The sequence below is a fragment of the Carassius auratus genome, unplaced genomic scaffold, assembly GCF_003368295.1.
Source record: "Carassius auratus strain Wakin unplaced genomic scaffold, ASM336829v1 scaf_tig00215723, whole genome shotgun sequence".
NCBI classification, from domain to species: Eukaryota; Metazoa; Chordata; class Actinopteri; order Cypriniformes; family Cyprinidae; genus Carassius; species Carassius auratus.
Window position 1 is genome coordinate 78,453 of NW_020528212.1, and position 13,588 is coordinate 92,040.

The window sequence follows — 13,588 nt, forward strand, 5'->3', positions numbered from 1 at the left end:
ATTTACCCTTTTTGCTAATGGTAATGTTATTTTTTTTTTTTTATATACAGAAGTAAACAGGCGTTAGAATTTTGATAACAATCGGTCATCATATTTGGAAACATAAGCACTCACAAATTATTACGAAAACAAAACACTGATATTTCACCAAATAAGATCCAAGCACAAAAACCTTGATGTATTCAACCCAACAAGCCCAGTCAGGTACAGCTAAATATAAATTACAGAACCTTTTACTCAAAATATATGCTTTATGCTGTTAATACACCTTGACATACATATTCCAAGCATACACGGCAAACATATAAACCAACCATTTTTTTTTCTTTTCTACCTTTCTTTTTTAAATGTATGAGATATTAATAAAGTCTCACTCTTGTACATTTGTAAAAATTGCCAAATAAAAGTAACACAAATCGATAAAACTTACCAAGTCTGCAAAACTAAATGCTCCGACAGTCACTCGTGAAACAGTATCAAACTTCCTGTGTCATGCAAGGAGTGGGCATTTTCAAAAAAAAGAAAAAAAAAGAATGATGACTGAAATCACACTTGCAAGCACACGTGACCTTTAAAGCTTCTAGATGATTGCAACACAAGCCGCTTGATTGTTTGAAAGGCTTTATTGGTAAAATGTATCTGACAGAAAGCAGCATTGATCTGCTGATGTTTTTGCATTTATACATGATGATACATCAGTCATGTAATACATGCATCGGTGAAGCAACAGTTCCATCTTGTGGTTAAGCAGTTTGGATGCATCCAACCTTGCTTTCAGTTCCTTTAATTTTTCCCTTTCTTATGTTTAAAGTCTTTTTTTCCTCCGGCACCTTTCTGTCGTTTCATAACAGCACGTCCTTTAAATGTTTTCTGTCCGCCAAACTTCTTACCGGTGTCTCCTTTTTTCTGCCCGGCAAATCTATTGCCTTTTCCCCCTTTCTGGCCGAACTTTTTGCCTCCTTCGCTCTTTCGAAACTTGTTTCTCCCCTCTAGCGGTTTCCTATCCCCAAACCGCTTTCTGCCATCTTTATTACCCCAGTCAGACTTAAAACTCCTTTTGTCATGAGGAGGGCCCTTCCCCGGTGTCAACTTCCTCTTTTTAAAGGGCATTGTAGACTTTCCAGGACCACGCTTCCTTTTTGTACCAGGAAACATGTCTGTGGAGTTAAAGAAGAAATTAGAACCAGTGCAACAGTAAAAATTACACAATTTTGGAATGACGCGATACCTTCATCTGGTTCCTCCCCCACAGCCTGTCTGTAATACTCTGCTTCGTCCTCAGAGTCCTCGGCTGGAGCCTGGCCCTCCGGTTTCCCAGGATCCTCCACTTCATCATCTGATTCCTGCCCTTCCTGCTGACGCTTTCTCTTGATGCCTTCCAAGCTCTTTTGCCTTTAAGAAATTAAAACATTGGAACAAATACAATAGAACTTAATTTATTCTGATTTATTTTTTAAATTTGCAAAACACTCAAAATATAAATAAAATGTACAATTGATTAATCGTGGGATATTTTAAAGCTTTTTAATTGGAGATGATGTTTTTGAAGTAATGGGCAGCAACCATTTAGCAGAAATACAGAATACCCATTTCAAAACACAGTAAGCAAATGCTGTAATATTTACTTCTGCGGAAACAACGGATTCTCGGAACTTCTTGAAAGTACTTCTGCAGCTAACACGTGTCTTTGGGTCTGCTTTTCTTACCAGTATCCTCTACCACATCCAGCTCTTTACTACCACCAGAGCAGCAGATCTACTCACTTGTTCTGATCTCGTTTTTCTTTTTTCAGGGCAATGTTCTGTTCTTGTTTTCTCTTCCGTTCTTCTTTCTCTTTCAGACGGGCCTCCTTCCTTTTCAGCATCTCCTGAAGCTCTTCCTCTGTTTTCGAGACTGCAGACAGAGCACATTTAGGTCTAGTTTAGAGATAAGCTCAAACACAACTAGGTCGGGCATCTAAATGGTCTCTTACACAAAACTACACATACCAAAGGAATGATAAAGCACTTTTCCTTCCCCCATGCCTTCTGATATCTTCACCAGCTGCAGAGTCATTCTGGGGCCAATCTGTAGCAGAACAGACACCCATCACTTTTCAGTGGACACAAACTGTTAAGCAACTGATGTGCTTTTTGTGCTTAAACATGTGCTGTTAGCATAGTAACATAGTAATATTTAAAGGGATAGTTCACCAAAAAAAATTAAATTGTCATTATTTTCTCAAGCTCATGCTGTTAGAAACAGTGACGTGCGCTTAGAACAGCAATAAGCTTTTTGTAACGCTATTCAGGGGTTAAAAAAAAATAAAAATACATACAGAGGAAGAATTTAGCCCCTTTCAAAAATCAGAAAACAGAAATCCGGCATGGTGCCAGAGAGCTTTAAGCCCGGGCTATTTGAGCAAAAGTAACATTTATGAAACATTTGTTGTCAGATTTCTTTGGTGATTTCAAATATGTAATTTAATCATTTGAGAATTTGATGTTTCCCAATTCAAGAGCTGCACTTGGATGCCCAATAGGCGTTTCAAAGATGGCCACCAAGTGGCACGACTTGTCTTCGAGACTTTGACGTGGCCCATTTCGGTCTCAACTATGGAGGGTCAAAAAGCTCTCGGACTTTAATAGAAAAAAAGAAATCTTAAATTTGTCTTCTGAAGATGAACATAGGTCGCACATGTTTTGAGCGACATGAGGTTGAGTAATTAATGACAGAAATTTAATTTTTGGGCCCTTTAAACAATAGCGTGATGGATTCCTCACCTCAGTCAGCCGAACTGCGCTCTGCTGCGAGGCCATGTTTCCACGACCAGAGTACACCTGTGGTAACTCTGTAATGTTGTGGTCTCCGTCCTGCTCTGCCTCGCTCTCTGAAAGATTGACACCTCTGCAGAAAGTGCAAAGTGTGACTTGTAAAATCACTTATGCACATTACGAACTCAAGTATCAAGCTGGTGCATCAGAGCGTTTACTTCGAAACATCACTGTTCCATCAATTATAATAGACTTCATCATATGCATCAAATTCTGTGAATGATCTCAAGCTTGTGGAAGACTAACTTCATGAGGAGCTCGCTGATGTCCTCCAGCCGGCTCATGTCGGGGAACTTCTCCTGCATCAGCTTCTTCACCCCTCGACTCATGCCCACAGGCACCACCTTCAAGCTGCTGCAGGAGGACATGGAGAGGGTTAGCGGATACTGTGAGTAACCTCCCAAAATAGCATTCGTTTGAAAATGCATCAGTGCGTTTACTTTGAAAACAATCACAGGAAAGTCATGTTTAGAAGTTGCATCATGTGCACCTTTGAACTAGAGACAAGAACACACAAACAAAACCAAGCTACTTACTAATGACGAAACTCCACCTCTTGGGACACGGGGTCATAATTTAACAGCACACATCTTTTTATGCTGTTGAGGTTGAGCTGAGAAACAAGGAGTTAAATGATCAAAACATGCATAAATCTTATTTTCTTCTCACCACCAACACAACAACATCAGCTGGTTGTAAACATCACAAGTTTCAGAAGACTATACTTGCATCACATGTGGAGACACATTTATATAGTTCTGACCGAGTGAATTACCTTGTGTACGTTGATCGAGGGGAACATGTTCTGGAACATGGTGGCCATCAGCTTGATGTGCATGCCCTCGATGCCGAAATTATTCAGCACTAGCAAAGGATGATGGGAAAACTGCTGTTCATGCATCCTGTGCCTCTTTAAAGACGAAACTACATCTTTGCTGAGTGTGTACTGGAACAAAGAGACCATTAACTTTCAGAACAAATTATGAACAAGAATGTTGATAATATAATCAGTGTGAGACCAGACACATCAGTGCGTTTACTTTAAGACATCACTCAACGGTCAAAATACTAAAATGTCATCATTTGTGCCCTCGGACATGAGAAATCAAACCAAAGACGGGTCAAAGGTAGTGCAGATATATACCTTCGCAACACGGAAATGTAACGTTGGACCTTTGGGAAGACGTGCAAGCCTCTGTGGAGAAAGAGAGAATAATTTTAGGTCTTAATATATTTGATCTGAAAAAGAAGAGTCAGTCGTATTAAAAATATTTTATGGCATGGCACAAATATCAGTTACTTAAGTAAAACGACGGGTTTGTTTGCAGGTCAATAGATTAAACTTTTAGGCTACTTCGCCCATTATAGATCAACTAACATATTCTATAAAAGGTGCAAAATCCATTTAGTCAAAAATAGACACCATTACAAAATGAGCATCCAGGAACCTCCCTATCCATTTTACATAATACAGATACACTCACCATGTTCATAGTATTTTCAGTTTTGGTAAATATTGAGAAGTGCGTGACTCCTAATGGTCCTGCCACTGCAACAAAGTCTTTCAAGACGTTTTTCTGTCGCACCTGCAAACCAAGACAAGAGTTTCAGTGTGTAAGCGAGGCCCGACAGCGGAGTCTAGCAGCAGCATCAGTCGTGAGGCGCACCTTCAGAGCTCTGGCGGTGAAGGGCTCCATGACTCGCCTCATGTCTGTCACGAGCTGAGTGACGTTCTTGCCGATCTGTCCGCGGTGAAACACGAAGGTGTGCGGCACAGTCGAGTAAGTCTCCTCGGCCACACGACTGGCAGCCTCGCGGGCTTTCTTCTGGTTCCTAGTCTATGAGACAAAAACAAAAAAAATCATTATTTTACCTTCAATTCGTCAAACAAAAGTGTTCAAGATGAAAAGATCTTGTCCATTATTTTGCCAAAAGTTAGAACATTGACACATATATCTTTACACATACATATAAATCACCGAATCTCATTCCAAATAACGAAATTAATAGATTTTTTTCAAAGATAAAGACAGACGGAGTTGGTAAGTTAACGTTACTTCATAGTCCGCACTTAACTTCAAGTTAAACACGTAACTTACCTTTGTTTTTCCCATTTTTTAAGGGAAAGTACAACGTATCCAAGCCGAGGGCGCAAAACTGAACTTTACTTGATTTGATTTTATTTTAATACGAATATCTGAAGTAAAATGTATCGCAAGACTAGTTAACCAGAACCCATCTTAAAAACTCTGATGCTAACCATGTGGCGTGCTTGCGCATGCGCAGAACGTGCACACGCTGGATGTTAGATTTTACACGCGCCGTCTTTTGGATGGGATGTATTACTGCATGTAGCTGGGTTGGTTTGAATGAGTAAACCAAGCAGGTTTTAAACTTTCGATTAAGTTTTGAATGTCCCACTAGCCTTGAATCCAATTTAAAGGAAATGTCCACTGCTGAACTCTGATTACTCTCATTCACTTTCACTTTGAGCTGAGTCAGAATTCGATGTGAGTTAAAACCTTTCTAAATCATTAAAGTATTGTCGGCTTTCCTTTTCTTCCTTGTTAAGGTTTTTCTTTTTTCCTAATTGTTTAGTTATCACACTTGATCTTGTAAAAATCTTCTTATTTTAGCTTCTAGAATTAGATGGGTAGCAGAGAATGTAACTATCATTAGCTCATAATTGCAGAAGTCGATAGAAAGTCCCCACCATGACAGAACTACCATTACAGGCATCTTAATTTCAAAGCAGTAGAATGTAAGTAATCATGTCCATTTCAGCAATTTCTTGCACATACTTGCAAACTGCATTATTGTGAATTCTATTATTATTATTTTTTAATGAGCTGTATTTTGACATGGACCACAAAACCAGTCATAAGGATAAATAGGGATAAATAAATACTATTTACTATAGTAAATAAATTTTTTCTGTTGATGTATGGTTTGTTAGGATAGGAAAATATTTGGCTGAGATACAGCTATTTGAAAAACTGGAATCTGAGGGAGCAAAAAAAATCTAAATATTGAGAAAATCGCCTGTAAAGCAAGGTGTGTAAAAGTTTTTATATATTTACGGTAGGAAACATGATCTTTACTTAATATTCTAATGATTGTTTTTGCAAATTTTGACCCATCTAATGTATTGTTGGCTATTGCTACAAATATACCTGAGCTACTTATGACTGCTTTTGTGCTCCAGGGTCACATATTGTAGAGTCATGGTCAGTCTGCATGATGACTGGAGTGAAGGAGAGGGTGCTGGGAGCGCTTGTGTGGGGGACAGGCCTGTGTAGGACCAGAAAGGAGGGGGCTGGTCTCATTAGGATGGCTTGTAATTACACTCTTCTTTGTTTAGAGATCCTCTGACAAGAGCTGATCTTCCTGCTTTAAAAGTTTAGTGTCAGTCTGGGTGTCTCCCACTCCCCAGTGTCTTTGAACATCTCCACTGAAGACCAGCGGGAGCACCGACCAGACATCCACTGCGCAGTCATTATGTTCAATTACTAATAGCACAGGCGTTTCCCTTTATGACAGTGATTTTTCATTGATATTATAATCATTTCGTTATAAAGAGCTCAGATCTGAAGCTCGGAGCTGAACATCTTGTTTGCATCAGTCGGAGGACAAGGCATTACCTTAAAAAGAGACCAAATCCAAAAAAAGAAGATCATCTGGTGATATAAGGAGGTAAGAGAAATATCTCTTCATAATGTGACTTGTTTTCTCAGAATCATGGTTATATTCCACATGTTTTCTTTTAAACAAATAAAAACATAAAAAATAACTACTTTAACTATAAAGAAGCATATCAATTATGTATCTTCTGTTGAAATATCCCAAAAGTATTACTTATGTATTTTAATATGGAATTTTTTGTCAAAAATGAAACTTTTCCAAAAGATTTATTAATCGACAGTTCACTATGACTTTAGGTACATTTGCTTAAATTCTGAGTCAAAAACTTTGATTTAAGAAAACAAAAAACTAAAAAAACCCTGGTTAGAGAGGGTAATATGTATCCTCTCTAATAGGCAGCACTGTTCTTTTCAGTACCTTTGTTTAGCTGTTTTCAGTAGATGCCTCAGTCAATGTTTAGATTTGTTAATTGCTTATGACATTTAAGATGTGTACCAAAGCTGTAATTTTAATCGGTATTGACTTTAGCTATTGATTTTAACAATCAAATGAAATGGTAGGTTGACCCAGGCTCTGTTTCTGTTGACATGCTAATTAACCCAAGAGAAGGCAAAACTGGGTTTTACATCCCATCATTAAACATGCACATCTGGTATGCATCAAAACTGCAGGCCTCTTCAGTTCAAGACTGACTGAGTGGGTGGTTATAATGTTACAATTTAGGCAGGTTTTAGCTCACTGTACAATTATAAATAATTGTGACCCTGGAGCACAAAAGCAGTTATCAGTAGCACAGGTATATTTGTAGCAGTATCTAACAATACATTGTATGGGTCAAAATTATCATTAGGATATTAAGTAAAGATCATGTTTCAACAAGATATTTAGTAAATTTCCAACCGTAAATATATCTAAACTTAAGTTTTGATTAGTAATATGCATTGCTAAAAACTTCTTTTGGAAAACTTATATACGTATATATATATATATATATATATATATATATATATATATATATATATATATATATATATATATATATATATATATATATATATATATATATATATATATATACATAAATATATATATATACATAAATATATATATATATACACACATATAGAAATTTATTTATTTTTGATGAAATTTTTATGAATTTGTTCTCTCTTAAAATGCTCAGATTTTTGTTTTATTTGTTTGTTAGGATCATATTGGACAGTTTATTGGCTCAGTAACGCAACACTTATGGAAATTCCAGTGACTTGTGTCTTGGGCTTCCTGCTGGTTTTTGGTGGGGCCTGCTCTAACGCAGACACCTCCAAGGAAGATGCAGGTCAGAAAAAATCGTCTGGAACAACAGAGAAAAAGCCGAGCCGCTGTTCCTACACTTTCATCGTACCTCAGCAGAAGTTAACAGGGGCGCTTTGTGTGAGTACTGAGACGGCTCGTGTCAACCGCTCTGAGATGGTGTCCCTGCGCGCACTGCTGGACCGGCAGCAGGAACAGCTGGACGCAATGCGTGGGCAGCTGGAGCAGGAGGGCACACTGGCCAATGAGATGAGAGTTCTGCGCAGGGAGAGTGTCAACATGAACGCCCGCATCACCCAACTCTACGCCCAACTGCTGGATGAGATCATCCAGAAGAAGGATCAGGTTTTGGAGCAACGGAGGCTCGAGAGTTTGGTGCTTAATGCAACAGCCCAGGTAGCTAAAAGCATTATCTACTGCAAATGTCTCAAGATGTGCACAGATTAGCCGTAATACCAAAATGTGCAATGAAAAATCATAGATTAAACTAGAAAATAAAAAATAAAAAGTAAAAAAAAAATAAAAGTGAATTTTAATAAGAGTAGTTAATATGGAAATAATATACTTATTTTTATTTTACTTTAGTGACTTAAATGAAGCAATTTGTTAAACTTTTAAGTGATTTCTTTAACCCAAAAGCATAGTTTTAACAAGCATTTATGGTCAACTAAAATATTTCAATGCCATTTCTATTTAAATGTATCATATATTTCAGTATATTTGTAAACACAAATTTGTAACAATGAAGTTGTAATTTAGTACATTTTAAATAGGTTAATTTTAGATTTTAAAGTAATATTTTAATGTAATAATGCATAACACATTTCTTTAATGCAAGACACAATATTATTAAAACCATAAATGAATACTGTAAAGTTAAACTTTTATTGTGACACTATTAAAAAGCCCAGTTTAAATGTGTTAAAAACAGTAATTAAAGTTTACAGACTCTTTAAATAAACTTAAGTGGCATTTATTTCATTAATATTATATTATCTGCAATACACATTATAATAAAAAAATATATTGCATTACACTAAAAATATACAATTATATTATCTGCATTTATTTTTTGCAAATCAATTTTAAGATTTGAAGTACACAGATTTTCACAGATTCATGCATTCATTTTATGCAAAGTTATTTAGACCGCACTCATAGTTACGTTTTCTACTTTTCATATATTTTGATCATTATTTTCATCTGTGCGATGGCAAATCCTGACAGGTGCTTCAGGTGTCCAGCAGTTACAGAGACCTGGAAAAGAAGTACGACGCACTGACTTCTCTAGTGAGCAACCAGAGCCAACTAATCACACATCTGGAGAAACAGTGCCAGCTCAAGAACCCGCAGGTAAGAACATCTGTTCTGTGTTCTGTGCCTTTGTGCTTTTGCTTTGTAAGGTGGACCTTTAAGTTGTAGTTTTACTTGTTTCCTGTCATTAGTCTGCTTGTTTCCAACTGTGTTCAGTTAGTATTTTTAACCCGTCTTGTGTTTCCTGTGTTCGTTGGCACAGTTTCAAAATAGCACCTTGTGGTGTTCATCTGAGGCCGCATGCTTGTAATGAAATGCCACTGTAGAGTAGAAGTCTGCTGTGGAGCTTGTCTCAGTGCAGGTTTTGAAGAAGTGAGCACAGAGTGTGCACAACAGCCACAAGCAACAGTTTCTTGTTTCTCCCTTTTGTGGTTTTCTTGTGCTTTGTTATTGTTTTAAATCTTCATTTGGATCCAAGTGCCCCTTAACTCCAAGTCTGAGCTTTCAGGTGTCACATTGGATATTCCACAAACATACAGTCACATCCCCCCAAAACCAAGTGACATTTCTTATGAATTTCTTTACAGGCAACCACATCACTTCCGGTTCAGCAGTCTAGTGGGTTGGTGGATGTGAACACAGAGGCTAAAGAAGTTGCCAGCAACGTCCAAAGAGACCAAAGTGCCCCTTTGCACCAGGAACAGAGTCCTTCAGAACTGCTGGAGCCCTTTGATGGCTTGCCCCATCTGCCAACAGACACACCTTTCACCAGTTACCCCGTGACTAAATCTCCAGGTAGGATAGGGTGTAGCTGCAATGCTGTTTTGAGTGATTTTTAGTGTGTTGCTATTGAGTTTTCAGTGTACTGAAGGACCTATTATTTACTTAAATGACCCAATGTTGTCCATCCTTTGATGTGGACGCATCTTTTTGCCTGATTTATCATCCTCCAAGCTTCAACAATCCACCACATTTGAAGTATAATTAACATCCGCAGCACAAATGGTGCAAGATGATTTACGCACCAAAGTTTAATATTTAGAATTATAGGTTTGCTTAAATCCTTAACTTAAAGTAAGAGCAATGGTTATAATGATCCTTGTCTTAGCAAAATAGTAACAATCCCAGATATCAGTCATATCCATGTTTCCCACGTAGGAGTTGGGAAGCCCTGGGTGTCAGTGACCTGTGGTCAGGAAGCTTTATCTTTGAGAATTCCAAACAGTGTCTTATCAGAGATGGTGACCCTCATTACACTTCACAGGACTGTGAGAGCTGCGCTCAGGCTGAAAGCTGTTTATTAGCATAAGCACACACACGCACAAAGCATAAGCAAGTTAATCACCACCTCAAAAAGCTTTTTGACACAACCCTTGAATTGCAATGCAATGCTTTTACCGCCACAAACTCGGGTGTGAGATTACAGGACACAAGTTCACTCCATTTAACAGACCTAAATTACTGCCACTGTTACGGCAGCCACTAAACAGTTTTAAAACACACTCATGCTGACATTAATAACTGAAGAAGGGTTTCGAGTTAGATGTTTTTGTCGAAACAAATCTTTGTATTTAAAGGAACAGTTCACCCAAAAATAAAAAATTGCTAAAATTGACTCAGGCCATCCAAGATTGTTTCTTCATCAGAAAACTGCTAGAGAAATGTAGCATTATATCACTTGTTCACCAGTGGGTCCTCTGCAGTGAATGGGTGCCGTCAGAATGATTGTCCAAACAACTGATCACAATAATCCACAAGTAATACACACAACTCAAGTCCATCAGTTAATGTACTGAGAAGCTACAGTTAATGTACTTTTAAAAGAAAAACATTTACAGAGTGAATTTAAATGAATTATAAAATAATTGTATAACATTTAAAAAAGTTTTAAAATATCAAAATAAAATACAGTGGTTCATATGTTGATATTTGTGGTTTTTTATTTGTTTGTATTCTTCTTTAATAAATCAAATAATGTTTTATTTTTTTTATCTAACAATGCAAACTATTTTTTTAGGTATAAGTCTGTATCTAAGTACAAATGGAACATGCCACTGAGTGCAGTAGGTCAAATTCTTCTGGTGGTTAGTAGGAGTGTGAATTCCTCCATGATGGACTGATAATTAAAGGCTGAGAGACAGTTGTATACAGTATATAGGTCATGACCTTGCTGCTTTCTGAACCAGCAGAAGCGCAGCCCTTCTTTACCATCCATCCAGCTCCTCCACACTATCTGTTCATTAGAGAGTGCTGCCATACAGCTCATGTACTCAAATCAAATGCTAAACCTACAATTCTGAACACAGAAACTAGCTTCTCTGAACGCTTCAGATCTGTTGAAGCGCTATGGTAAAAACTGTCTTTTGAAATTTAATGACATGATACAAGTGAGACAAGCCAACTAATATCACAAAACTCTGGGTTGTTTTCCCACCACTAAAGATGCCACTTTCTGGAATGGTAATATCATTTACTCATTGGCTTTTGTCATATAATACAAAAGACGATTAAGATAAAAAAAAAAAAAAAAAAAAAAAAAAAAATATATATATATATATATATATATATATATATATATAATAGTGTAATTAAATGATTTTTAAAATTCAATTCCTGTTATATTCCTGTAGTATACTGTCTCTTTTAAAGGACCGTGGAATGACTGCCAACATGTGCTGGAGTCAGGAGAGAAGACCAGCGGCATCTACCTGCTGCGACCGCGCAATACTAACACACTTCTGCAGGCCTGGTGTGACCAGAGCAGAGCGCAGGGTGGCTGGACCGTAATCCAGAGGAGACAGGATGGCTCTGTCAACTTCTTCAGGACCTGGGAACAGTACAAGGTGCACAAAACATTACTTAATGTGCTAAAGTTGATATAGTAGGCCTGTAAATAAGTCTACGTACTATCTTTTCTAAGTGAACTGTGCATAACATTTCTGCCAAAACAACAAGTTCAAATCAAATGCAACAAATTCAAAATATTGCACATCTCTTAGTTAGAGTACTTTGTGACAGTACATTGTGACAGCTCACAAGTACATACTTTATAGTATGAATTTAATCTGTGCTACATTGATATGTTGTCATTGCCATGTGTTTACTATTAATTCCGACGAAGTCCTACTACTCATTTCATATACCATCTTTCGCCTAATATATAGAAGAGTAGTGTGTCTATTCAGATGCAGCCACAATTTATACACACACATTATATGTAAACAAACACTTTTATTTTGGATGCGGTTTATCACGATTAATCATTTGCCAACACTAGCTCCTGAATGAATCAGTGTGTTTGAACAAATCATTTTGTTCAAAGTGAATAATTCAATGACTCACTCATAGGGACAGCAAGCTATCTTGTTCCTTAATGAATCAGTGTGATTGATAAAAACATTTGAATGGACGAATCAATGACTCACTCATAAAGATGGTCACTTTTCATCATCTACTTGTGTATTGTGTAGAAAATGGCATTGGAAAATACCAACCACTAAAGGTGAGAATACACCACATAACTTGTGCCAAGATTTCTCCTCTGTTACCATTTACAAAGTTGGCAATGTTGTGTATTGTATATTAATGTATATTATACCCAATGTTTTAAAATCGGTTCAGGTTATCTGTTGAGTCATGTAGTGTAGCAGTGTTGTCTGTCCAGCTTTAGTCCATGGCCCTTTACAAATGACACAGGCCACATAAGCTGAAAAATAGTGTCCATGGGGGCACTCATGAGCATCCTTATGAATAATAAAAAGCAGATTTTAATGCAAAAAAAAGAATTTCTTTAATTAATGATATAACTATTGCCTATACAGCAAGGTTTTGGGAATCTGGATGGTGAATACTGGCTGGGTTTGGAGCACCTGTACTGGCTCACCTCTCAGGCCACCTACAAGCTGCGAGTAGCCATGGAAGACTGGCAAGGACGACAGGCGTTTGCAGAGTACGACAGCTTTCAGGTGGAACCGGAGAGTGACTGGTATCGTCTACGATTAGGCAGTTATCAAGGCAACGCAGGAGACTCCCTTTCATGGCACAACAATAAAGCGTTCACCACTCTGGACCGTGATAAGGATGCTTATTCAGGTGTTCAGTCTATGTTTTTGTATTTCACATAATTTATATGGACTGTCATTAAAAAAAAGTTGTTTTTTTAAACCATCTGTTGTTTGTCCTCCATAGGAAACTGTGCTCATTACCAGAAGGGTGGCTGGTGGTACCACATGTGTGCCCATTCCAACTTGAATGGGGTGTGGTATAGAGGAGGCCATTACAGAAGTCGATACCAGGATGGTGTTTACTGGGCAGAGCTGCACGGAGGCTCGTACTCTCTAAAGAAAGTGGACATGATGATCAAACCTGCTTAACAGCCACAGAAACAAATCAACAGAGCACCCAGAGAGTTGAGAGTACTTAGATTGAGTGCCATCTTTTGCCCCCTTGTCTACACAAAGATGTGACAATGAGCACTAAATGTTTTTGTGGAGCTTCAGGTTATTTGGTTAGAGATCTAGTCTTGAAGTTTATTGATATTGTTGCATATTTTTGTTCTGTTTCCTCAT

General features: G+C 37.6%; 2 protein-coding genes across 2 annotated transcripts; one reads left to right on the forward strand and one right to left on the reverse strand.

Annotated features, from left to right (window-relative positions):
* Positions 1-604: 604 nt before the first annotated feature.
* Positions 605-5,109, reverse strand: LOC113095418 (suppressor of SWI4 1 homolog). Its single transcript, XM_026260944.1, has 12 exons — positions 4,913-5,109; positions 4,481-4,651; positions 4,298-4,399; positions 3,958-4,008; positions 3,589-3,759; positions 3,350-3,426; positions 3,060-3,167; positions 2,763-2,886; positions 1,989-2,067; positions 1,764-1,893; positions 1,229-1,392; positions 605-1,157 (listed from the first exon to the last, which is right to left on the reverse strand). Exons 1-12 carry the CDS (start codon positions 4,925-4,927, stop codon positions 784-786), a joined length of 1,566 nt encoding a protein of 521 aa, XP_026116729.1. The 5' UTR covers positions 4,928-5,109; the 3' UTR covers positions 605-783.
* On the forward strand, positions 3,089-13,430 carry LOC113095419 (angiopoietin-related protein 2-like). The gene is made up of 8 exons (XM_026260945.1): positions 3,089-3,201; positions 6,175-6,506; positions 7,663-8,162; positions 8,994-9,119; positions 9,608-9,815; positions 11,670-11,863; positions 12,842-13,112; positions 13,209-13,430. The coding sequence occupies exons 3-8, from the start codon at positions 7,704-7,706 to the stop codon at positions 13,391-13,393; spliced, it is 1,443 nt and encodes a 480-aa protein (XP_026116730.1). The 5' UTR covers positions 3,089-3,201; positions 6,175-6,506; positions 7,663-7,703; the 3' UTR covers positions 13,394-13,430.
* Positions 13,431-13,588: the final 158 nt, after the last annotated feature.

Bases quoted from the DNA above. Each gene is read 5' to 3' on its own strand.
- LOC113095418 (XM_026260944.1), bottom strand. The intron at 1,894-1,988 runs GTATGTGTAGTT...CTCTGTCTGCAG, and splicing joins AGTGCTTTATCATTCCTTTG to TCTCGAAAACAGAGGAAGAG. The intron at 1,393-1,763 runs GTGAGTAGATCT...AATTTCTTAAAG, and splicing joins GAAAAACGAGATCAGAACAA to GCAAAAGAGCTTGGAAGGCA.
- LOC113095419 (XM_026260945.1), top strand. From the start codon at position 7,704: ATGGAAATTCCAGTGACTTGTGTCTTGGGCTTCCTGCTGGTTTTTGGT. The intron at 8,163-8,993 runs GTAGCTAAAAGC...AAATCCTGACAG, and splicing joins TGCTTAATGCAACAGCCCAG to GTGCTTCAGGTGTCCAGCAG. The intron at 13,113-13,208 runs GTGTTCAGTCTA...TGTCCTCCATAG, and splicing joins TGATAAGGATGCTTATTCAG to GAAACTGTGCTCATTACCAG.